We start from the raw sequence: 24,612 nt of genomic DNA, 5'->3' as shown, positions 1-24,612 counted from the left end.
GGGTTTCTGAGGAAGGAGTGAGTCCCTGTGTGTGTAAAACTGAAAGGCAGAAAAACACTTAGGAGTGTCGGTAAACGTGTTCTCAAAGTGTGTGTCAGATATGAAGAGAGCCAAAGATTTATGCCCGGTGAGGCCATGCCATACATTTAAGCAACATTCATATGTAAATCTGAAGCAGAAGGGAACCACATGAAAACGTGGCTTAGAAACAGGGCTGAGGTGGTTGTGCAATTGTGTAAACAACCTGCAACCGTGAAGCAATTAACTTTCGGTTTGGTGAAGGCTTTGGGGTTCCTTAACGAAGGGAGAAGGGAGCAAAATTAAATGAATGGATGTGGAAGCCTTCGTTGTGCCACAAACGTACTCCGATAATAATAAAACTGGTTTCATCGGGCATTTGAGGTCTTTGATCTTGATAAGGGGACACAGCTAGTCCTCGGCTTATGACCACGATGAGGGCAGAAGGTGGTTCAACCAATCCTGCAGTTGTTGAGTCAATCCTGTGGTCAGTAAGCGAAGCCTTCATCCGCCGTTGACTTTGCTTGTTGCAAACAGGGATCATGCGACGCCGGGATGCTGCAACGGACATAAGTACATGCCTGTCGTAATCGCATGACCACAGGGGACACTGTAACGGCCGTAAACGCGAGGACTAGGTCACAAGCTGCTATTTTCAGCCCCTGTGACCACTTCTTACAGATGCCAAATGAACAGTTGCAAGTCGAGAACTCCTTTTTTAATAAACATTTCCTTCAGCTTCCTTTCCTGAGTTTGCCTCCTGCATCCTGCTGGGCAATTGTAGGCATCAGAGGCAAACCTAGATGCTAATTTGCTGTAGTGACATCTGTACGGGACAGTTGTTTTCCTGTTTCACAGACATCCTGGATCGCTTACCTGGCTACCTTTTTTTTTTTATTCATGCTTCCTCTTCCTCCAATTGCGCTGAGCAAGTCATGCACCCCGAGCCTTGGAATCTGGCCAGCTGGAGAAAATGTGCGCCTTTAAACATGCACGTTATAGTTACAAGGCTTTTTTAAAAAAAGAAAAGCAAGTTACTAGACCTCAAGGGGAAAAAAAGAATGCAAATGTGGAAGTTCTAAACGAGGAACCAAGGGTGGGAGTGGGGGCATTTGCCAATTTGATCTCCTCCTCCATTTTCTTTTTCTTTTTTTTAAAAATAAGCTTAATTGATTCTTTTATGTTTTTTTTTAAAAAGAAAAATTAATCATAACATTAACAGTACTGTCACATCCGTGTTATAAATATCTATCTCTTGTGCATATTTACATTTATATACATTGTTGTGCGATTATATACATTTGTCTGTCATATTACTTATCTTACATTTCATTATTTTCTATTTGCCTAATTTCCAGCCAATTATATAGAATAGAATAGAATAGAATAGAATAGAATAGAATAGAATAGAATAGAATAGAATAGAATAGAATGGAATGGAATGGAAAAGAATTCTTTATTGGCCAAGTGTGATTGGACACACAAGGAATTTGTCTTGGTGCAAATGCTCTCAGTGTACGTAAAAGAAAAGAGACATTCGTCAAGAGTCAAGAGTCATCAGGTACAACACTTAATAATAGTCATAGGGTACAAATAGGCAATCGAATCATACTAGGAAGCGGTCAATACCACATATCCCAAATTTTATGATATTCCGACTCTTGTTTGTCTTTTAGTTCTAAGGTCATTTCGGCACAGTCCAAGATTTTCTGAACTACCAGTTCATCGGGGGGGGGGCTGCTATTCTGCGTGACATCCTCCTCCATTTTCCTGCCCTCTCTGCTCAAGTCAACTTCTGCCAGCCGAGGCTGGCATCATTTCATAAACACAAGCCGAGGAAATGATCGACACCCTGTATTTTGTGCCTACCTGTTAGGGCGGTTGTAAGCACAGAGAGAAAGAGAGAGAGAAAGAGAGAGAGAGAGGCTAATGGAGGGCACGACCTAATTTGCAAGTGGCAGGGCTGGGTGGCTTTGGCTGGGGCCTCCGCTGTTGCACGCCTGCTAAATTTGGCGTGCAGTTTTGTGACATGACGGGGAAGCCTTGGAAGAAGGGGGAAAAAATTGCTCACGCCTTACCTGGCTCACCCAGCATCCCCAAACCCCGGTTTCCTCTGCCTGCTCCATAAATCATATCTTGATTTGGTTTTTTTTTTAAAAAAGGCGCCGCCTTTTTCGCTCCGGGGTGTCGAGCTAATTGCAAGGTGCATTTGTTTTTTTATCCCTCTTCCTTCCTGACGAGGTTCTTAGAAGGCCGGTGGCATCCGTCCTGGCAGGGCAGAAAGCTGAGCGCTCACAGCATCGCCGGCGTGGAAGAAAAGGTACCCGCTTGCGAATCCTGGCAAGGGAGAAGAAGCTGAGAGAAGGAGAGGGGACTGCGGACAAATCCCTTGCAAGCCAATGTAGAAACCCAGCAGGTCTCAAGGCGAGCCTTCTCCCTGGCGCGCTACATTTCTGCTTGCAAGGATTTGGATATTAATTTTTGAGTTTAGAGGGGGAAGAGTCGCTTTGCTGCGAGCCCAAGCAGGCTGGGCTGAAATGATTTAGGAGCTAGTCAAGTTAAAAATCAGTGGGACTTCTTAGTTCTATTTAATGATGGGTGCTAGTGGAGCTGCTGCTCCCAAATACAAAATTAATTCTCTGCAACCTCGTTCTTTAAAACTAGGGTGTGCGTTTGTGCATTTGTGTGTGTGTGTGTGTGTGTGTGTGTGTATGGGCTTGTGGAAGGAGGCGTAGATAGAATTTGATTTCGGGCATTCATTGTAATTTGATCCTGAGATTTGATCCGGGTGTTCAGCAGGAAGCCTAATTTTAAACCAATGGGATTCAATTTGCAGTTTTATTGAGTAATTTTATTGTGGTTTGTTTATTGTTCGTTTGATTTATCAGAAACAACTTTTTGTAACAACGGCTCAGGTGTTTCAGGGGTTATGATGTGAAATGTTATGATGGTTTTCTTGTTCTAGGCACCCAGATTCCGATGTGCTAATATTATAAGGAACAAAACTGGTTTAATGTTTAATCCTAATTTTTTCCCCCAAGTTTGACGGTTTGGGGATAAATCTATTTCTCCAGCCAATCGATAAGCTGGATATACTAAGGTAGTCCTCGACTTACGTCCACAATTGGAATTGGAAAAACCTGTTGTTAAATCAGTGCGGTTGTTAAATGTGAGCTGTCACGTGTGACCGTACACAATTTTACAACCTTTTCTGCTGCAGTCATTAAGTGAATCACTTATAGTCATTGCATGACACATTACACTGGCTTTGCTTGCTGGAAGCCAGCTGGGAAGTTCGCAAATACCGTGTTTCTCATATAATAAGGCTGGGTCTTATTTTTTTTTGAGCCCCGAAAAAATGGCTAGGCCATCTTTTTGGGGGTGACTTAATTCCCCCCCCCCCTTGCATCTTTGGGCGGGCGGCGACGGCTTCGATGTTGACCTCGGCGTTGGTGGGGCACTTCGTATCGGGGTCAACGCAGGCAGCACCATATCCAGGTGTGCAACAAAAGTACTTCCTAACGGCAAGCCCACCCGCCATTTCCCCCCCCCCATTTCGCCTGTTTTAATATAGGCCTTAATTTGGGGGGAGGGGCTTAATTTCATTTCATGCCTATAAAACATGCTGGGACTTCCTATTGGGGGAGGCCGTATTGTTGGAGAAACAGGGTAGCAACCAGGTGACCCTGGGAATGCTGCAGCAGTCGTAACTGCGAAGACCAGTCCTAAGTCATCGAAATTTAGAAACGTCTGTGACTTTCATAGAAATGTCATAATAAGCCGCTTTTTCCAAGGCTGTTTTAACTTCAAACAGTCAAAGGGTCGTAAGTCAAGGACTATCTAGATATAAATGGAATAAAAGTATTAACAGGAGGCATAGAGGAATTTCCTGGGGTCCGGTGGAATTCTTCTATTGCACCCCCCCCCACCACAATAATAATATTTTTGCTCCCCCAAAAAAAATAATTATATCATCGGTCAGAGAAATGATGTGAAATTAAATAGAACAGGCAGGAAGAGTGTGGCTGTGATGGAAAAGAAAATGCATATTGACAAGAACACTGGCTAGGCCCGTTATAGTTATTCATTAGTTTTATAGCCTCATTTCCTTTTCGGAAATCAAGGCAGCATAAATAATGTGCCTTCCTCCTAATTTTTTTTCTAACAGAACAATCCTGCCAGGTAGGCTGGGCTGTGCGTGAGAGAGAAAGAGAGAGAGAGAGAGGGGGGGAAGGGGAGGGAGAGCAAAGGGAGGGAGGGAAGGGGGAGAGAGGGAAGGAGAGGGAGAAGGGGACAGAGTGGGAAGGAAGGAGAGAAGGAAGGAGAGAGAGGAGGGAGGGAGGGAGGGAGGGGAGAGGAGGAGACAGTGGGGAAAGAGAGAGGGAGAAGGAAACGGAGATTGAGAGGGGGAGTGGGAAAGAGAGAGGAAGAGAGGGAAGGGGAGGGAAGGAGAGAGAGAGAGAAGGAGAGATGGAAAGAGCGAGGGAGAGGCAGAGGGAGAGGGAGGGAGGGAGGGTGGGAGAGGCAGTGGGGAACAGACCAGGAAGGAAAGAGAGAGGGAGAGAGAGGGGGAATGGAGGAGAGGGAGAGGGAGGAGAAGGAAAAGAGAGGGATGGAAAGAGAGGGAGTGGGAGAGAGGGAAAGAGAAGAAGAATGGGGGAGAGGGGGAGAGGGGAAGAGAAGGAGGGAGGGAGAAGGAAAGGGATAGATGGAGAGAGAGGGGGAGTGGGAAAGAGAGAGGGGGAGAGAGAGAGAGAGGAAGATGGGACTTGCCAAAATCACCCTGGTTGCAGATTTAAATGCCACTGGTGTGAAATCACAACCTTGTTAAAAACAAGCCATCTTCATCAACTTAGCCCAAACTTTGGAAAGGAAACTACCGTCCCGCTCAAAAGCTGGGACCGTGTGAGCCGAGCTCTCGCTCTCTCTCGCTCTCTCTCTCTCTCTCTCAACTAGGTGTGGGCTGAGAAACCTGTGTCATTGGCATTTAAATGCAATCTGACTTCATCTCGCATTTTTATCCCAGCGGTACAGCGACAAAAATTATGTTCCCAAACCGGGGCTCGGCGAGGCTTGCCACGCCGCCCACTTTTTTTTCTCTCTCCCCAAAATTCGAAGCCATACAAAACCTCCGCTCTCGATTCAGATCTCTCCAAAAGCAGCATTGATTGATTCCCAAAAGGAGCAAGCAAAATACAATCTGTGCAAGCCAGAGATTTGCAAAGTTCGCAAGCACGATGCCCGCTAGACCGTCATGCGGGAGGGGGGGAAAAAGGGAGATTTTTTTTTTTTAAAAATATGAGAAACTGAAATTGACTGACGGCCAATGGAATTGACTGACAGCCAAGGAAATTGACTGACGGCCAAGGGAATTGACTGACTCACCCAAAGGGAATTCACAGGTTTGGTCTTTCCTCTGTGGGAAATCTCCGGGACCAGATTGGCTGTGGGTGGGAAGAAAAAAAAAAGTTGGGATAAAAGTCTTGCTTAATTGTGTGTCAGGACATCAAAGGAAACTGAGGCTGATCTCTTGTGGCTTAGTTTTTGCAGTTTGGAGGTGCCTCCCTCACCTGTTCGAAACGAGCTCTTAAGGGGCTGAACTAGGAGAGTACAAACGTCGTGGGGCTCACAGGTTTCTATGCCAAGAAACATACCTGCCTTGGATCCAGCAACCATCTAGTTTTGGGCATGGGAAGCAGCAAAGGATTATGGTTTTTAACATCCTGCATGCTTTTAGGTAAGACGCACGCTTTGGATTTATGTCTTCGTGATGTCTCAGTTTCTTGAAGCCAGGGCTTTTCAAAACATGGAAGCTTTGAGATGGGTGGACTTCAATTCCCAGAATCCTTTGCCACCTTACTTTAAGATGGGTGGACTTCGATTCCCAGAATCCCCCAGCCAGTTTGATTCAGGATGTGTGTGGACTTCAACTCCCACGTAACCCTCAACTAGCCTGCTTTAAAATGGGTGGGCTTCAATTCCCAGAATCCCCCAGTCATTATGTTTTGAGAGGGGTTCACTTCAATTCCCAGAATCCCCCAGTCAGCATGCTTTGAGATGGGTGGACTTCAACTCCCAAAATTCTCCACCCAGTTTGATTCTAGATGGGTGGACTTCAACTCCCACGTAACCCCAACTAACATGTTTTAAAATGGGTGGACTCCACCCCCCAGAATTCTCCATCCAGCATCCTGGCTGGGGAATCCTGGGAGTTGAAGTCCCCTCCATCTTTAAACAGCCAAATTTGAAAAACACTGGTTTAATCATTCTTTAATTCCCTTATTTGGTTGCAAACAAAACTTGGAAAGAGCAGCAAATGGTTGGAACGGAATGGGGCCAACACCCCCAAGATCCCGTCTTAGGACAAGCAGTAAGAAAGGCTATTTTTGGAGAAAGAGGCAGTGTGGACTAGTGATTAGAGTGCTAGATTAGAAAGATTTGAGTCCAGCTTTATCTCCCTCAAATGACTATTATGGAGTATATTGTTATTGTTATTCCAGGACAATTCTGTGCATATTATGATTACATTTGGTGCTTTTTCTCAAATACAGAGGACGTTTAGACAGAGAATTATGAATAAACAATTGAAGAGTAACTTGATAGCTGACCCTATTTTAAAGGATCAGTTATATTCAGCCTTTGACATTTTACTTGAATCTGCCGAGATTATATCATAATTTTCCTTGCACAACCATTTATTTTCTTGAGTTCTTTCTTGAGTCCATGGAAAAAGAAAAGAAAACCAACTTTTGAACCCTCTTTTCTTCTTTTTAAAAGTTATGCTTCCCTTAAGTCAATTCCTTGTGTGTCCAATCACACTTGGCCAATAAAGAATGCTCTGTTCTATTCTATTCTATTCTATTCTATTCTATTCTATTCTATTCTATTCTATTCTATTCTATTCTACTCTACTCTACTCTACTCTACTCTATTATGTTCCTATTCTGTTCTGTTCTATTCTATTCTATTCTATTCTATTCTATTCTATTCTATTCTACTCTACTCTACTCTACTCTACTCTACTCTATTCTATTCTGTTCCTATTCTATTCTATTCTGTTCTGTTCTGTTCTATTCTACTCTATTCTTATTCTAATTATCTTGCTAATTCCTCTTGTTTTCTTGGCAAGATCCTTTGTCTTGGCTTTTTTTCAAGATTTCTTGCAGCTTCCCAACCCTGTCCCCGTTTACCTTCCCAGGGTCAGCTGAGGTTAGCTAGGTGTTGCCTCATTTCAAACAGCTTCAATTTCACGATCAGATATTGAAATATTTACCTACTCGATTTCTCCATCTCCAATCTGTCAGAGGTTTATCCTAAGTCAGAGCGACCAGATCTGAGACTCACTGTGTAAATCACTCTTAAATTGCAATTTTTAAGAATCGTGCAACAGATGAACTACGATCCGTTCGCAACAGTCCATTCGGGGGGTGGGGGGTGGGATTTAATTCCCGTCCTTTTTGTGTGTGTGACTTTCAAATCCTGCTGTGTTGCTGCTATTGCCTCTAAATTTGCATTCTAGTCTCCATGGATTTGTGAAATGGGCCCAGTCTACGCTCGCTTTTTTTGCAGATGTTTCATGACCCAACTAGATAACATCATCAGTGCTAGAAGGGAGCTGGGTTTTCTGGCACTGTTAATGTTACCTCTTTATTTATTTTTTATTTTTATTTGATTGGTCAATCGCTTACAAAATAATAGGTATAAGTATAAACATGAGTAAGAATACAGGAAATAAGCACGATTAAATGGGGACATTAAGACAGGGATGGTAGGCACGATGGTGCGCCTATGCACACCCCTTACAGACCTCTTAGGAATGGGGTGAGGTCAATAGTGGTTAGTTTGAGGTTAAAGGAGTGGGGGTTAGAGGATATAACAACAGAGTCAGGTAGTGCATTCCAGGCGTTGACCACTCTCTGTTGCTGAAGTCGTACTTTCTGCAATCAAGCTGAGTCATGAAATGTTTGGAAGAAAACAACCAAGCTCAGAAAACAGCAAAGACCCTACAATATTCCTCCCTCCTCCTCCTCCTCCTCCTCCCCATTCCCTTCTAGCACTGATGATGTTACCTAGTTGGGTTATGAAACGTTTGCAAGAAAACAAGGAAGTTCAGAGAGCACCAAGGACCCCACAGTCCTCCTCTTCCCCATCCTCCTTCACCTTCTCCTTATCCTGCTTCTCTTCCTCCTCCTCCTCCTCCTCCTCCTCCTCCTCCTCCTCCTCCTCCTCCTCATTCCCTTCTAGCACTGATGATATTACCTAGTTGGATAATGAAACATCTGCGAGAAAACAAGCAACCTCGGGGAGCACTAAGGACCCCACAGTTCTCCTCCTCTTCCTCCTCCTCTTCCTCCTCCTCCTCCTCCTCTCCACAAGGACCCCTCCTTTCAATTCTGAGCTACAAATATTCTACTGTGATACCTCCACAAAGCTAAACAAATAAACCATAAAGAACAAGCGTAGTTTTCCATGTACGGCTGGCCTCTGGAAGCCACACAGCTTCCCGGCCACGAAGGAAGAAAGAAAATGATTGAATTCCTGTAAACAAAGGCCTTCGAAGGGGACATACCCTGCCATCATCTTAATTATTAGACGCAGCGGAGAAACAAGTTACGGAGCGATCGCTAATAATGGTTGTAAGGCTGGCATTATCTTTATCCTTTGCCGAGATCTCTCACTTGTTGAAGCCGGAATGACTAACCTGAGCAAAACAAACAGAGGAAGATCTGTCACACTGACAAGCTGAAACCACAATCTCGAGAGAGAGGCGTGGAGTTTTCTCCTTGGATTTTTCTTTTCTTTCCTTTTTGGAGCAGCAAGATAATTGGCATGTTTGGGAGAATTGGCATGTTTGGCATGTTTGATTCTGCTGGCAAGCCCATAAGCACTTTGGCTTTTAACGGAAAGACAGGATTAAGAAATAATAAAAAAATAACCAACCTGGCCTCGTTTCAAAAGCCTTGAAGGTATTCGATCAAGATTATATTGATGGGGAGAAAAGCCATTATTTCCCAGGCAAAAAGAAAAGAATATTAGGTGGAAAGAGGAAAATAAAAAATAAAAAAAGGGAGACCCTTAAAAGTGATTCGTAAACAACAGGCAAAATTTGACTCTCTCCAGATAGAAGAGAGTCTGAGACACACAAACAAATAAACACCTGATCAATTTTCTAGAGAATTTTTGAAGATAGCCAGCGAGGGCTTATAAAATAGGTAAGAAGTCCCCTGGTTATAAATCAAGAGATTGCAAGGCTTCTAAAAAGTGCAAATAAAAACCCAGGCGTGCTTAAAGAAAAAGAAGAGCTGAAGGGAAAAGATGGAAGAGACGAGACTTCCCGATTGCTCCTTGCCAAGAGTTGCAGGCATCCAGATCCCTTCTTTCAATCGTCCAAAGACTGTGGAAAACTGATCCAGGAGAGAAGCCACTTAGAACTAAAGGAGAAATTTCCTAACAGTGAGAACAATTAGCCAGTGGAACAACTTGCCACTAGAAGTTGTGGGTGCTCCATCACTGAAGATTTTAAAGAAGAGAGTGGGCAGCCCCTTGTCTCAAATGTATCGTGTCCCCTGCTTCAGCAAATATATATATATTCATATATACATATGTACACACACACACACACACACACACACATTCAGCTTTGTTCGGGTATTTTTCCACGTCATTGTAGTTGTGCTTTTAAAGTTGTAGCAACGTTTCGGCAGAATCTCAGAAGCCTGATGATGGCAGATGAGATTCTGCCGAAATGTTGCTACAACTTTAAAAGCACAACTACAATGACGTGGAAAAATACCCGAACAAAGCTGAATGCCATATATACATACATACATACATACATACATACATACATACATATATCGTTGTAGGGTAGACCAGTTGAACCCAACCCAAATTGGCGACCATCTTGCTGCTGGATTTGTGTCCTTCTTTGTGTCTCCTTCAAACAAACAAACAAACAAACAAAAAACAGGGAACAAAGCCACCAAATAACCAGCTTTGGTGGCAAAATCAGCAGTATGTCGGTGAGAAAAAAAAAAGAGCCCGTCTATTCAGCATGCCATCACGGGGAAGAAATTCGAGAACTTTAAGAGCTGCCAAATAAACAGAAATGGACACAGATGCCAGTGTCAGGATTCCGGCAGTTACTCCAATTAAATCACGATCCTCAAGCCAAACTTCCACAAACTTCAAACTTTCCCTTTCTGTGGGTAACTCTAAAAGGAGCATAGAAATATTTTATGAGTTGACACCTAGCTTAAGTTGTTGGACGGATAATTAAACTTCTGGCTTGTTTATTATCTGGGATTTTTTTTATAAGTTGTCTTGCTGGTAGATTGCGGGGGGGGGGGGAATTTCGTTGATATAGTTTATCTTGATTTGATTGTATTGTTTGATAAGCCGGAGCATCTGCAGGAGCAAGATGATCAATGATAAACATCTGGGTAGGGCAACCTGGTTTGGATTAGCATACAGGTTGGTCCTCCATTTACAACCATAATTCCAAACTCAATGACGGTGCTAAGTCGAATCAGTTGTGTTAGGAATGCAGCTTTATTTTTGGAAGGGATTTCACAGCGAGGTGGGGCGTCTTCTTTTTTTTTCAGGTGCAGCTCTTGCTGTCAGGATTAACGAGGATGGGCATAAAATCATTTATTTGCCTAAAGGGGAGTCGGTGAAACTGGGGTGCCCCTTTTCTTCAGACCCTGAAGATAACACCCCAGATAATGACTGGGACATTCAGTGGAAGAAGGTGAAGCCTGGCCCACACCCCCAGTACAACCCGGTAAGTCCGTAGATTTTAATTCTTTTAAAAGTCCTTGCATCATTGCAATCCATATAATCTATAAATACTGTATATAAAAGAGAAATACCCCCTCATGCATCATCACAAAATCCCCCAGAACCGTAAAGCCTACAAACTTGAAATTTGGCACGTTATGTTCCTCTTGGCTTCTAGGGGCTCACTAAGAAAGGATTTTTCGAAATGACCCTCATTTAGAGTATTTCCTGTATTATTATTATTATTAACACGCTCTGATGCTAAGGAGTTCTACTCCCCCTCCCCCCCTTGAAAAGAAATCTCCTCCAAATGCAAAACACAAGCAGAGGAGAGGAGGTTCAGTTTCACAGCACCAAGCAGCTTTCGAAATAGAAATAGAAATAATAGAAATAGAAATAATAGAAATAGAAACAGATCTGGAAGGGACCTTGCTTCTAGTCCAGCCCCCCAGCCCAAGCAGGAGAACCTATATTTTGTGACTCTTGTTCCAAAAAGGAGAAAAACGTCCCACGGGTTTTGAAACATTCCTGTTAACACGCCAGGAACCGATTCGGAAATATGTTGATTCTTTGGTTTGGGGTGAGATAAGCAAGGGATCGAGACCAAAGTGTGCACCAGTGTTTGTCTTATTTTTAAAAGAGCGCAAAGAGAGGGAAGATAGGCAAATGTGGCATTTCCAGCCTCTTCTCCTTGGCATCTGGTAATCTGCAATTTCAATTAGATAATTATCTTTTCGGGGTTTGCGATAAACATGGGTGGACTACAAGCTGTCTCAATCCTGGGGAATTCGTCTGGAAACACCTTAGCTGCTGAAAGTTTAATCAGGCATTACCTGTTGCCCGGAATTTCTTTTTTGACTCAGGAGGACTAGGAATTTGACACCTCATCGGCAAACCCATCTAGCACTCTGCCTTTCCTTTCACTGCACATTGGAACAACTAGGCGCAAGGACAGATTTTCCCCACATGCCATCACTCTGCTAAACAACTAATTCCCACAACACTGTCAAGCTATTTAGTAAGACTATATAACTGTGATGAGTATTATTAGCTTATGCACTGAAGGCAAATTCCTTGTGTGTCCAATCACACTTGGCCAATAAAGAATTCTATTCTATTCTATTCTCCTTTCCATTCTCTCTCCAATTTTCCTTTCTTCCCTCTCTTCTCCTTTCCATTCTCTCTCCAATTTTCCTTCTTTCCTTCCTTTCCTCCCTCCCTCTTCTCCTTTCCATTCTCTCTCCAATTTTCCTTCTTTCCTTCCTTTCCTCCCTCCCTCTTCTCCTTTCCATTCTCTCTCCAATTTTCCTTCTTTCCTTCCTTCCCTCTCTTTCCTTCCTTCCTTCCTCTCTGCCATCACTCTGCTAAACTAATTCCCACAACACTGTCAAACCATGTGCTAAGGCTGTCTTACTATTCCCCTTCTCATCCTTCCTATTACCTATCTCCTTCTACTTATGACTATAACCTTGTTGCCTGTATAAAGATATATTGTTTTATTTAGTTTCCTAGTATGGTTTTGATTGCTTATTTAGTATCCTACGACTATCACTAAGTGTTGTGTCTTATCATTCTTTATGAATGTATTTTTATGTACACTGTGAGCACTGAAGACAAATTCCTTGTGTATCCAATCACATTTGGCCAATAAAGAATTCTATTCTATTCTTTTCTAATCCTTTTCTAATTCTATTCTATTCTATTCTATTCTATTCTATTCTATTCTATTTCTATTCTATTATTTCTATTCTCTATATTCTATTCTATTTCTATTTCTCTTCTCTTCTTTACTCTTCTATATTCTCCTCTACCTTCAATTCTATTCTATTTCTATTCTATTATTTCTATTCTCTATATTCTATTCTATTTCTATTTCTCTTCTCTTCTTTACTCTTCTATATTCTCCTCTACCTTCAATTCTATTCTATTTCTATTCTATTATTTCTATATTCTGTTCTATTTCTATTCTATTCTCTTCTTTACTCTTCTATATTCTCCTCTACATTCTATTCTATTCTATTCTCTCTCCAATTTTTCTTCCTTCCTTCTTTCCTTCCTTCCTTCTTCTCTGCCATCACTCTGCTAAAAAACTAATTCCTACAACACTGTCAAACTATTTGCTAAGACTGTATTGCTATTCTTCTCACCCTTCATTATTACCTACTTATGACTATAACCTTGCTGCCTGTATCTTTATGATTATATTGTTTTATTCAGTTTCCTAGTATGATTTTGATTGCTTATTTAGTATCCTATAACTCACTAAACGTTGTATCTGATGATTCATGATGAGGGTGTTTTTTACATACACTGAGAGCTTCTGCACCGAAGGGAAATTCCTTGTGTGTCCAATCACGCTTGGCCAATAAATTCTATTCCATTCCATTCCATTCCATTCCATTCTCTCCTCTGGTTTTTCGCCAGCTCCTGGGCTATCATGACCACCGTATCATCTACCCGGGACCCCCTGATCTCCAAAAACGAGTGGGGTTCATCTCCTCCAATCCTAGCCTCTACGATGCCTCCATGCAACTCCGCGATTTGGAGATGAGCGATTCCGCCACGTACGAATGCACGGTGAAGAAGACCACGGAAGCGACTCGCAAAGTGACCATCACTGTTCAAGGTAGAATAGAATAGAGCTGGAAGGGACCTTGGAGGTCATCTAGTCCACCCCCCATGCCCAAGCAGGAGACCCTACACCATTTCTGACAGATGACAGTCCAGTCCCTTCTTGAAAGCCTCCAGGGATGAAGCTCCCACAACTTCCAAAGGCAACTTCTGTTCCATGGGTGGATTGTTCCCCGTGTCAGAAAGTTTCTCCTTATTTCCAGGTTGAATCTCTCCTTGTTCAGTTTCCATCCATTCTTCCTTGTCTGGCCTTTGGGAGCTTTGGAAAATAGCTTGACCCCCTTCCTCCTCTCTGGGGCAGCCCCTCAAATATTGGAAGATTGCCATCCTGTCTCCCCTGGTCCCTTCTCTTCACTACTCAGCTTCTCTTACTTCCCACCCCATTGAGAGCACTGGCAGGCTCCCTTTCCAAGCTGGCGAGAATTAACATTAATTAACATTTTGCCTCGTCCTCATTTATAAAGATTAGTGTGGAAGGGAAGGAAAAAAGAGCAGACTTGATGGAATCATAAGTCATGCGTGGAGAGACTTTTGGGGCCGGGTTTCTCCCTGCCCTCATTGCGCTGACACCCACACACAAAAGGGTTGTGATGATGCGACAGCTTTTGTCATCCCATCGTTTTCTGGCAGGGTGTGTGTTTCTTGATGACAAGACCACAGTTGGCATTAAAAACGCTGGCTGGCGAAGCCATTTGGTCACCGAGCGAATCACGCCCGGTTTTTATGGCTTTTTCAAATACAGTCCCTGAGCGAATTGCGCCGGTACCTTAAACTCGGGCGCTACCCGCTTAACAGCTGCCTGGTTTAACCGTGGAAATCCCGGTTGTCAGTTGAGGACCTCAGTTTTTCCAACTGCAAAGAGAATGGGGTGTCTGGCGGCGAAGGTTTATCGATCTTCATCACTGGAAGCTTTTAAGAGGAGTGCCAGGATTCCAGCAATCGCCCTAATTAAATCATGACTCTCAAGCCAAACTTCAAAAAACTTCAAAGGATTCATTAGAGGCGACATACTGGCCCTGCCCTGTATGAAGCCAACTCTGGCATACGTCATTTCCAGTCCCCTGTGACCCTGTTTCTCCCCCCCTCCCCCCCAATTTTCCTCCCTGGCTGTCTCATCAACCAGATTCTCCAATTGAGCCCCATTCACGGGCTGGGTGTCATCAATCACATTCTCCAATTACGGGCTGGGTGTCATTTTCCAATTAAATATATTCTCCATGGCAAATCTCTGGTATTTTAGTTACAATCTTTTAAAGACAAGGGTTGGAATGTATATATTTTTTATTTATTTGATTTGTCAATCGCTTTCAAGATAATAGGTATAAGTATAAACCTGAGTAAGAAAACAGGAAATAGGTACGAATAAATGGGGACAATAGGACAGGGACAGTAGGCACGATGGTGCACTTATGCACACCCCTTACAGACCTCTTAGGAATGGGGTGAGGTCAATAGTGGTTAGTTTGAGGTTAAAGGAGTGGGGGTTAGAGGATGTAACAACAGAGTCAGGTAGTGCATTTCGGGCATTGACCACTCTGTTGCTGAAGTTGTATTTTCTGCAATCGAGTTTTGAGCGGTTTACTTTGAGTTTGTGTGCTCTTGTATTGTTGCGGTTGAAGCTGAAGTAGTCATTGACTGGTAGGACGTTGTAGCAGATAATTTTGTGTGCTACGCTTAAGTCCAACCATTCAAGGTTGTACTTTCGCTTTGTTGCACTGCTCTTCCAGATTTCCTTCCTCTCCCCCCTCCCCCTTTTTTTTTAATGGCAACTCCTAAAACAGGCATAGGAATGTTTTATCAGTTGACAAAGAGACTTGGACTGCCATCTGTTAGAAATGGTGTAGGTCTCCTGCTTGGGGGGAGGGGGTTGGGCTAGATGACCTACAAGGTCCCTTCCAACTCGGTCAATCTGATACCCATCAAAAGGATGCAAAGGCACGGAAGGGCGGCAGCCATATTTACAAAAGGGATCCTAAACCCCCCAATTAGGGGAAAAAAAATAGTAATTTATTTTCTCTGCTGACCTACCCAGAAAAACCAGCGCTTCCTCGCTGTTGGATCATTGGCGAGGTCGCTTACGGGGAAGACATCACGCTTCGTTGCTTCACTTCCACGGGGAGCCAGCCGCTCAGCTACCACTGGTCCATGGCCGGTGGAAATTACCACGATTGGATGCCCTCAGCAAGTGAGTGTCGGCCTTCCTCTGCAGCTGCACCTCTGGGGTGGTTGGAAAGAGAAGGAGAACTAAGGTGGGAAGATAGACATCCAGCTGATGGAACTCTCTGTCACTAGATAGAAAACCTTAGTAAGACCACAGCTGGAATACCGCGTCCAGTTTTGGTCATCACGTTACAAAAAAGATGCCAAAAATGGCTGTCAACCTTGGCAGCTTTGAGACGGATGGACTTCAACTCCCAGAATCCTCCATCCAGTTTCCTTCAGACAGATGGATTTCAACTCCCAGAATCCCCCAACCAGCATGCTTTAAGATGGGTGGACTTCAACTCCCAGAATCCTCCATCCAGTTTCTTTAAGATGGGTAGACTTCAGCTCCCAGAATCCCCCAGTCAGCATGCTTTAAGAGGGATGGACTTCAACTCCCAGAATCCCCAGCCAGTTTCTTTCAGACGGGTGGACCAACTCCCAGAATTCCCCAGTCAGCATGCTTTAAGGTGGATGGACTTCCACTCCCAGAATTCACCAGCCAAGATCCCAGAATCCCCCAGACCAGCATGCTTTAAGATGGGTGGACTTCAACTCCCAGAATCCCCCAGCCAGTTTCTTTCAGAAGAGTGGACTTCAACTCCCAGAATCCTCCAACCAGCATGCTTTAAGATGGGTGGACTTCAACTCCCAGAATCCTCCATCCAGTTTCTTTAAGATGGGTGGACTTCAACTCCCAGAATCCCCCAACCAGCATGAACATTCTGTGCATGGATGGAAACTTATCTGTACTTGCTCAGGAGCCACGCTTTAAGGCCAAGATTTATTTTTTTAAACCCAAACCAGATCCAACCTCTTGGCTCCTTGTAACTCTTCTGTCTCTCTCCTTCAGGCCTCACTCCGGGGGATCTCCAGATCCGCGATCTGTGCGATGACCACGTGGGGATCTACGAATGCAGCGTGGGCAACAACGTCGGCACGGCTTATTGTTCGGTGGAAATTCAGTTCGGAGGAGGTAAAGGCCAAGTCGGGGTGCAGGAAAACCTTGCAGACTCAAGTGTTCCCATCCTGGGCATTGGAGACCCAAACAGCTCAAAAGTGTCCTCCATTTACAAACCCTTTGTTTAGTGACCGTTTGAAGTTACGACGCGGCGGCTCCGAAAAATAGCAACTGAGGACCGGTTTTTACACATCCACGTGACCGTTGCAGCATTCCCCAATGGTCACGGGATCAGGATTTGGAACGGCTGGGCATCTGACTCTCATTTATGACGGTGGCAGTGTCCCGCAGTGGTCGCCAATTGTAACCACCCGACGAGAAGAGTCAATAGGGGAAGCCCAGTGGGCTTAACGATGGCAGGATTCGTTTAAACGACGGCAGTGGTTTCGCTTAGCAACCATGGCAAAAAGATGGCAAAATGGGGGGGCAGGAAAGCACTTAACAAAGCCTTGCTTAGGCATGGAGATTTGGGGCTCTGTGGTGGTCGTAAGTCGAGGACGTTTAACTCCCAGGATTCCCCAGCCAGCCATAAAGTTTCCCCCAACATTTCGAAGCTGAAGAATCTGGTTTGTCGTGAGATTCACAAAGGGGCTTGAGCCTCTCATCTTCGCCTCTTAGATATGAACACAACTGAGCCCCAAACTTCTGCCACTAAGTGAGACAGTTAAGGGCAGTTTTTTGCCCCATTTTATGACCTTTCTGGCCACAGTCGTTAAGCGAATCCCTGCAGTGGGATTTAAGTTAGGAACAGAGTCCTTAAGTGAATCTGGCTTCCCCGTTGACTTTACTGGTCAGACGGTCGCAAAAGGGGATGGCAGGACCCCGAGCCGTCATAAGTACGAGTCACTTGCCAAGGGTCTGAATTTGGATCACATGACCATGGGGATGCCTGCAACGGTCGTAAGTGTGAAAAACCCAAGTCCCTTTTTCTCAGGACCGCCGCAGCTTCTAATAGCCACTAAGGGAATGGTCGTAAGTGTGGAAAAAAAACCGGTCCTAAGTCCCTTTTTATATAACTTCAAGCTGTTATAACTTCAAACAGCCACTATGTCAGGGCTCCGGCATCCACCCCTGTTCAAATCATCATGAGTCTTTAGCCACATCGCTCAGACTTCAAAGGAGATTTATTAGGAGTGAAACATGCTGGTGTTTCATTCATTTCAGTCATTCATTTCACCCTTGACCCTGGTCTTCCTCCCACCCCCTGGATGTATATTCTCCAACGGGACACATCCATAGCCAAGAGTCATCATAATCATGCTCGCCAGTAATAATCTTGTGTGCCAACAGCTTCGGCTGCCTAGCAATTATCTGAAGCATCTAAGGAATGCACTGCTCCCCCTCCTCACTCCCTTTCTGCTGGCAACTCTAAAAGACCGGAGAAATATTTTTGAGTCGACACACTGAGCGAACGGTCGTAAGGGTGAAAAACCCAAGTCCCTTTTTCTCAGGGCCGCTGCGGCTTCAAACAGCCGCTAAGCAAGTCGTCCCTCCCAAGGGAGCCAGCCTGGCGCTCTCCGAAGGCCACTGTCCACCCTGGCTTTTTTTTTTGTGTGCCTTTGCCGCAGGTTGGAGCCGAGGCTGGATCATCGCGGGCTCCATCATCATCGCCCTGTTGTCCATCGCCCTCATCGTGGGGGGCGTGATCTGGTGCTGCTGGTGCTGCTGGGGGAAAGGCGGGGGCTGCTGCGGGGACCAGTGCCCCAGCTGCTACTGCGGGAAGGACTACTGCTGGGACTGCTGCTGCAACTTCAGCCATGACGGCCCCGAGAAGCATCAGCAGTACTCCCAGACCAAGGCCAGCGACATCTGGTGAGACTCGCGGCCCCGGGGAGTGGGGGGCGGGGTGGCGGGCATGGGATGGGGCCCAAGAGCCCCCAGGGGGCCGGCAGAGATCTCGTCTTCTGGTCTACACTGGACCGAGCTCTCTTCCAAGGGTCCAGAGCTTCCTTCCTTCCTTCTCTTTCTTCCTCTCCTTCCCTTTCTCATTCCTTCCCTCCTCCTTCCCTTCTTTTTCCTCCTTCCCTTCCTTCTTTTCTCCATCGCTCACTCCCTCGCTTCCCTTCCTCCCGATTCCATCCCGATTCCCTCCTTTCTTCCCAATTCCTTCCTTCCTTCTCTTTTTCTCATTCCTTCCCTCCTCCTTTCCTTCTTTTTCTTCCTTCTTTCCTTCCTTCTTTCCTCCCTTCCTTCTCTTCCTTCCTTCTTTCCTCCCTCCCTCATTTCCTCGTTTCCCCTTCCTCCCGATTCCATCCCGATTCCCTCCTTTCTTCCCAATTCCTTCCTTCCTTCTCTTTCTCTCATTCCTTCCCTCCTCCTTTTCTTCCTTCTTTCCTTCTTTTTTCTTACTTCTTTCCTCCCTTCCTTCTCTTCTTTCCTTCTTTCCTCCCTCCCTCACTTTCTCACTTCCCTTCCCACTCCGATTCCATCCCGATTCCCTCCTTCCTTCCCAATTCCTTCCTTCTCTTTCTCTCATTCTTTCCCTCCTTTCCTTTCTTCTTTCCTCCTTTTTCCTTCCTCTCCTTCTCTCCTCCTTCCCCCATTTCCTCACTTCCCCTTCTTCCTTCTTTCTTTCCTTCTTTTTCCTCCCTTCTTCCCTCCTTCCTTCCTTCCCTCCTTTCCTCCCTCCTTCCCTCCCTCCTTTCCTTGCTTCGCCTTCCTTCCCAATCCATTCCTCCCTCCCTCCCTTCTTCCCTCTTTTCTTCCTTCCTTCCTCTCTCCCGCCCTTTTTTCCTCCTCTCCATCAACTCAATTCCCTTTGGGAAGCGCTACTTCGGAGCTCACTTTCTGGGTGCCATGTGCCAATGGGAGTTGTAGTCCTCTCCAATGGGAGTTGTAGTCCTCTCTTTTGGGAGGGGGCCAGGCTGAGAAAGACTTATGGTCATGTCCAGTGTGAGCTGCAGCCTCACTCTGGCCTTAACAAAGCCCCAAGCCTTCACGCAGAGAGACATCCTGGTCTGGCTTAAGCCATGAACTGATTCAGACCCCAAACCAAGATGAGAAATCTTTTTAAGGACCCACTTAGATCGAGTCTAGCATATTTCCACAACATGCCCAGCTTGGACAAAGCATCCTCTTTTTTTTAGCTTTTTAACACCAGCTGGGCGCCTGGCTCCTAAATTTTTTGCTAGGAGGGCAACTTCCAAAGCCATAAAGGAAGGGAGAAATATTATAGTCCCAGGGAGAAATGGAACAGGAATGAATAATATTAAGTATCTGGAGAGAGATTTTTGTTAAAAAAAATCAGGAAAGACATGCAGGGTGATTGGCGCAAGAGGAATGAAGGATGCACAACATACAGAAAGTCTCACTTAGGAGATGGTAGAATAAACAGGTGAATAATAAGTCATTAACTTGACGTGGCCTGCAGGCACAGAAGAACAAAATGTACATCCTTAAATCACGGCCCGTGTTTCACAGTTTCCTCCAAGCTTTTGGATGCTCCAGAAAGGAAACCATTAGCGAAATTAAATTTCCTTCTTCCGGGAAGATATAATGGGTACCTGCCAAGAATGCGCTGGTTATTATTATTTTTTCCGCAGTGATGGATATTATCACTGCAACAAATGCGCAGGTTGCATCAGGGACCCACCTTTCCCCCGATGGGAACATACCTGCCTTTTAAAGTTGTGTCACTTCCAGCACCAGAAGGCAACAAAGGAGGTTTGATTGGAGCAAAGGTGAGGATTAAGGAGCTGTGGAACTCACCGCCACATGAGGTGGTGAAAGCCTGGAAGACCAGCTAGGTGGAATCCGAATTCGGTCCAATGGGGTGCTTTTTTATAGTCTTATGACTCAGGATGACTTTGTCAGTTCAATTTATATCCTGGCTTCTTTTTTAAGAACAACAACAAAAAAATTGGTCCTACCTAGCACCTTTTTTTCTCCTGCCGTGTTTGCAACAACGCCTTTGTGAGGTAGGAGAGGGGAGAAGAGGAGAGGGCAGGGAGGGGAAAGAAAGAAAGAAAGAAAGAAAGAAAGAAAGAAAGAAAGAAAGAAAGAAAGAAAGAAAGAAAGAAAGAAAGAAAGAAAGAAAGAAGGAAGGAAGGAAGGAAGGAAGGAAGGAAGGAAGGAAGGAAGGAAGGAAGGGAAGGGAACAGAGGGAGGGAGGGAAGAAGGGAGGGAGGAAGGAAGGAAGGAAGGAAGGAAGGAAGGAAGGAAGGAAGGAAGAAAGAAAAGAAAGAAAGAAAGAAAGAAAGAAAGAAAGAAAGAAAGAAAGAAAGAAAGAAAGAAAGAAAGAAAGAAAGAAAAAGAAAGGGAGGAAGGGAACAGAGGGAGGGAGGGGAGGGAGGAAGAAGGGAGGAAGGAAGGGAAGGAAGGAAGGAAGGAAGGAAGGAAAGAAAGAAAGAAAGAAAGAAAAGAAAGGAAAGGAAGGAAGGGAAGAGGGAGGGAGGAGAGGGAAGAAGGAAAGGAAGGAAGGAAGAAGGAAGGAAGGAAGGAAGGAAGGAAGGAAAGAAAGAAAGAAAGAAAGAAAGAAAGAAAGAAAGGAGGAAGGAAGGAAGGGAACAGAGGAGGGAAGGGAGGGAGGGAGGAAGGGAGGAAGGAAGGAAGGAAGGAAAACAACAGAATTGGGCCCATCCCTCTCTCACAGCTAGGGCTGGAGCTGGGTCTCCCTGATCCTAATTCACACCTTAACTACTACACAAGCCTTACACCCTGTTGCAAAAAGAGGAAATGGCAGAGATTTGTCGACTTCATTGCTAGTTCCAAAAATTATTTCCCTTGTTCTCCATCCCAGACAGGTGGGGCACGAGGCCAATTCTGGCAGCCGGAAAGTACAAATACTGAGCTGGCATTTCCCCCCACCCCCCATCAGCCCCCCAAAACCCCAGGTGTTTCTCTCCCACCGGAGCTAACTCTTAGGGGGTCCCAGAAATAACCCCAGGGAGAAGAGTCGGTGGGTATAGAGGCCAAGCGGCAGTTAGAGGATTGGGAGGGGAGCAGGGAGGTCAAGGTGTGTAATGGAGCACCCCGAAAAGAGGCACAAGCTCCTGGTTGGAACCGGAGGATAGACTAGAATTATAATATTTTGTGGCAGTTCCCATGTGCTTCGGCTCTTCCTGAACTAATTGTGCTCCTATTGCAGCACTTTTCGCTTTCTCGACTGAAAAATCATCCCTTTTTCTGTAGCTTTTCACTCCCTGGAATGACCATAGTCCTTTTCCTTCCTGGACTGACCATGTTCCTTTTGCTTCTTGGAATAATCACAGTCCTTTCCCTTTCTGGACTGACCATGGTCCTTTCTCTCCCTGGCTTGACCATGGTCTTCTCCCTGGCTTGACCATGGTCCTCTCCCTGGACTGACCATGGTCCTTTCTCTCCCTGGCTTGACCATGGTCCTCTCCCTGGACTGACCATGGTCCTTTCTCTCCCTGGACTGACCATGGTCCTTTCTCTCCTGGCTTGACCATGGTCCTTTCTCCCCTGGCTTGACCATGGTCTTTCTCCCTGGCTTGACCATGGTCCTTTCTCTCCCTGGCTTGACCATGGTCCTCTCCCTGGACTGACCATGGTCCTTTCTCTCCCTGGCTTGACCATGGTCCTCTCCCTGGACTGACCATGGTCCTTTCTCTCCTGGCTTGACCATGGTCCTCTCCCTGGACTGACCATGGTCCTTTCTCTCCCTGGCTTGACCATGGTCCTTCTCCCCTGGCTTGACCATGGTCCTTTCTCTCCCTGGCTTGACCATGGTCTTCTCCCTGGCTTGACCATGGTCTTCTCCCTGGCTTGACCATGGTCCTCTCCCTGGACTGACCATGGTCCTTTCTCTCCCTGGCTTGACCATGGTCTTCTCCCTGGCTTGACCATGGTCCTTTCTCTCCCTGGACTGACCATGGTCCTTTCTCTCCCTCAACTGACCATGTTCCTCTCCCTGGACTGACCGTGTGTGTCGCTTTCTCTGCCCCTGTCTCTCTCCCTGCGCTGACCATGCTCCTTCCCGCTCCAGTGTGGATGCTGAAGCCCCTCCCAGCCGACCTTGCAGCCAGGCCATCAGTCAGGCCAGCAGCCTCCACTCCTTGCTGGGCTATCAAACGAAGGGCGTCCAGTACTCTCAAGGCCGCAAGTACACCCCTCCTATCGTCCAGGTCAAGATGAGCTCGCCTCCGGACAGTGACGTCAGCGTGGTCCTGCCTCTCGAAATCCCTTCGCCCTCCGATTCGGAGCAAGGGGAGATCTCCGAGCCTTACTACCCCCCCAAAGGGGGCGCCACCTTCTCCGACCCCGACCCCTGCTGCGAACCCATCAAAGTCGATAACGTCAAAGGCTCACGGTCTCAAATCTACTGCGACCCCCATAATTACACCTCGGCTTGCTCGGATCCCACCGGGCTTCGTTGGAAGGATGGGAACAGCCGGCAGTATAAGAGCGCAGTGCTGATGATGCGTTCTTCCAGCAGGGATGGTCTTTTGATATGAGACGGGGGCAGCTGGATTAATTGAGGGGGGTGGAGGAAGGAGGAGGGAAGGGGAGCAATGCAATGAGGACCGGCTGCTCTTCTCCATCCAGACATCTCCACCCCATGACCCAGGAGACAGGCCCAACCTTTCGCTCTTTAGGGGTGGCGGATCAGGAGTTTCATGCCTGCAAAACCCAGAATCCTTAACCGGCGCCCTAATTTTCCCATTGATTTACCAACTCCGATGCTCCAGTAGGAATGAGCCAGCCTGCTAAGAAGGAAAAACCCTTCTGGGCAGTCATTTTGATCCGGTGTGATTTGAGGGAATCCAACAAGTTTGCTATCCTTTAAACATTAGCCCAGCTACACAGAAGCGACAGGTCGAGGGGGAAAAAAAAAAAAACAGGGATGATGTTTAAAGGATCGAGGATGGATTGCAAGAGCTGGATCTTGCGTGAAAATACAATTTGCGTGGTTTTATCGGTGTCACCTCCAAAGTAAGCCTGCATTAAATATTATTTAACCCAAGCAAAAGTGCCCTCATGTTGAACATGTTCATGTTGGATTCCTGCCTGCTTGGCAAACCCCTAAGGAGCGAATGTTTTCCCTTGCAAAAGCTAGAAAATTTGCATTTATTTATTTGTTGTTGTTGTTTTTTTTAAACCGAAAGGCCTGGAGCCCAACCTGTGTTTTTCTCATAAAAGAGCCCCGATCTCTGGTTCGCAAATTCAGTGTTGAGGGAAACACTGCTTGACTCAAGGCAAACCCACAAGCATTCAGAGAAGATTTGAGCGTTACAGAAACATAACCATATAACTAAATGTACGGATCGTTCGAGAGCAACCTTGCTAAGATGTGGCTGGCTCTCTTAGCAACATTTTTTTTAAGAAAAAAGAAAAAAGAAAACTAAAACAGTAGCAGGCGTGAAAAAAAACAACAACCCAGCAGTATTAATTTAACTGCAAATCCAACATGGCAGGTGAAGAACCTTATCCAAAAGATGTTTTATATATATTGCAATGCAAAACAGGCTTATCCACCATTCAAAAGTAGATTGTTGGATTTCAAACTTTTTCAGGTCTCTTCATAAAAAAGGAAAAAATCCCCAGAATGGACCAAGTTAAAAAAATAAAACTCTAGAAAGTACTATTTTTTTTAACCTTTTTAAAAGCTCCTCGTGAAATTACACCGTTTGAAAAACCCTGAATTAGATTACCCTAAATTTATACCTGCCTACATGTTTTCCCCCCACCCCCCATTTCCCCACAATTTCAGGGTTCACTTCTTTTTTGGGGGGGTAGGGGGTAGAATCAGCAAGTGTTGATCCATCAGAACCAGAGTCTGGAGTTCAACTTGGCCCCAGAGCAAAATTCATTATACTCGCCCAAAGTGGATTTTTTGAATAGCTGCCTCTGGAAAGGGAGGAAAAATTGCCTCTTAGCCTCCTAATCGATCAAAAATTTGTTTGATGGATAGAAAGATCCAACAATGTCAATTTACCGTGGTTGCAAAATCTATCCAATCTATCTGGAAATTCCTGGATTTGCACTAGTGATGGAGAAGGAGAACAATTAGTGGCATATATACAAATATATATATTTGTATATATATATATATATATAAC

General features: G+C 45.3%; 1 protein-coding gene across 2 annotated transcripts; it reads left to right on the top strand.

Annotated features, from left to right (window-relative positions):
* Nucleotides 1-5,406: 5,406 nt before the first annotated feature.
* LOC113430409 (V-set and immunoglobulin domain-containing protein 8-like) lies at nt 5,407-24,589 on the top strand. Of its 2 annotated transcripts, none has more exons than XM_087943571.1 (7): nt 5,407-5,755; nt 10,623-10,801; nt 13,222-13,423; nt 15,461-15,613; nt 16,484-16,606; nt 18,160-18,403; nt 22,539-24,589. In XM_087943571.1, exons 1-7 carry the CDS (start codon nt 5,707-5,709, stop codon nt 23,005-23,007), a joined length of 1,419 nt encoding a protein of 472 aa, XP_087799697.1. In that variant the 5' UTR covers nt 5,407-5,706; the 3' UTR covers nt 23,008-24,589. The 2 variants fall into 2 exon arrangements, with proteins under 2 accessions (XP_087799697.1, XP_087799696.1); XM_087943570.1 differs by having other exon boundaries at nt 5,441-5,755; nt 18,157-18,403; nt 22,539-24,577.
* The last annotated feature ends 23 nt before the right edge of the window (nt 24,590-24,612 follow it).

The sequence above is a fragment of the Notechis scutatus genome, chromosome 14 (genome assembly GCF_049901735.1).
Source record: "Notechis scutatus isolate UNSWTSFEM ecotype Mainland chromosome 14, rNotScu1.2, whole genome shotgun sequence".
NCBI lineage: Eukaryota > Metazoa > Chordata > Lepidosauria > Squamata > Elapidae > Notechis > Notechis scutatus.
This window is presented reverse-complemented; position numbering and strand designations above follow the sequence as displayed.

Excerpts from the sequence above, each read along its gene's own strand:
- LOC113430409 (XM_087943570.1), top strand. The coding sequence starts at position 5,707 with ATGGGAAGCAGCAAAGGATTATGGTTTTTAACATCCTGCATGCTTTTA. Across the intron at positions 15,614-16,483 it reads CGATTGGATGCCCTCAGCAA|GCCTCACTCCGGGGGATCTC; the intron begins GTGAGTGTCGGC and ends TCTCTCCTTCAG. Across the intron at positions 18,404-22,538 it reads ACCAAGGCCAGCGACATCTG|TGTGGATGCTGAAGCCCCTC; the intron begins GTGAGACTCGCG and ends TTCCCGCTCCAG.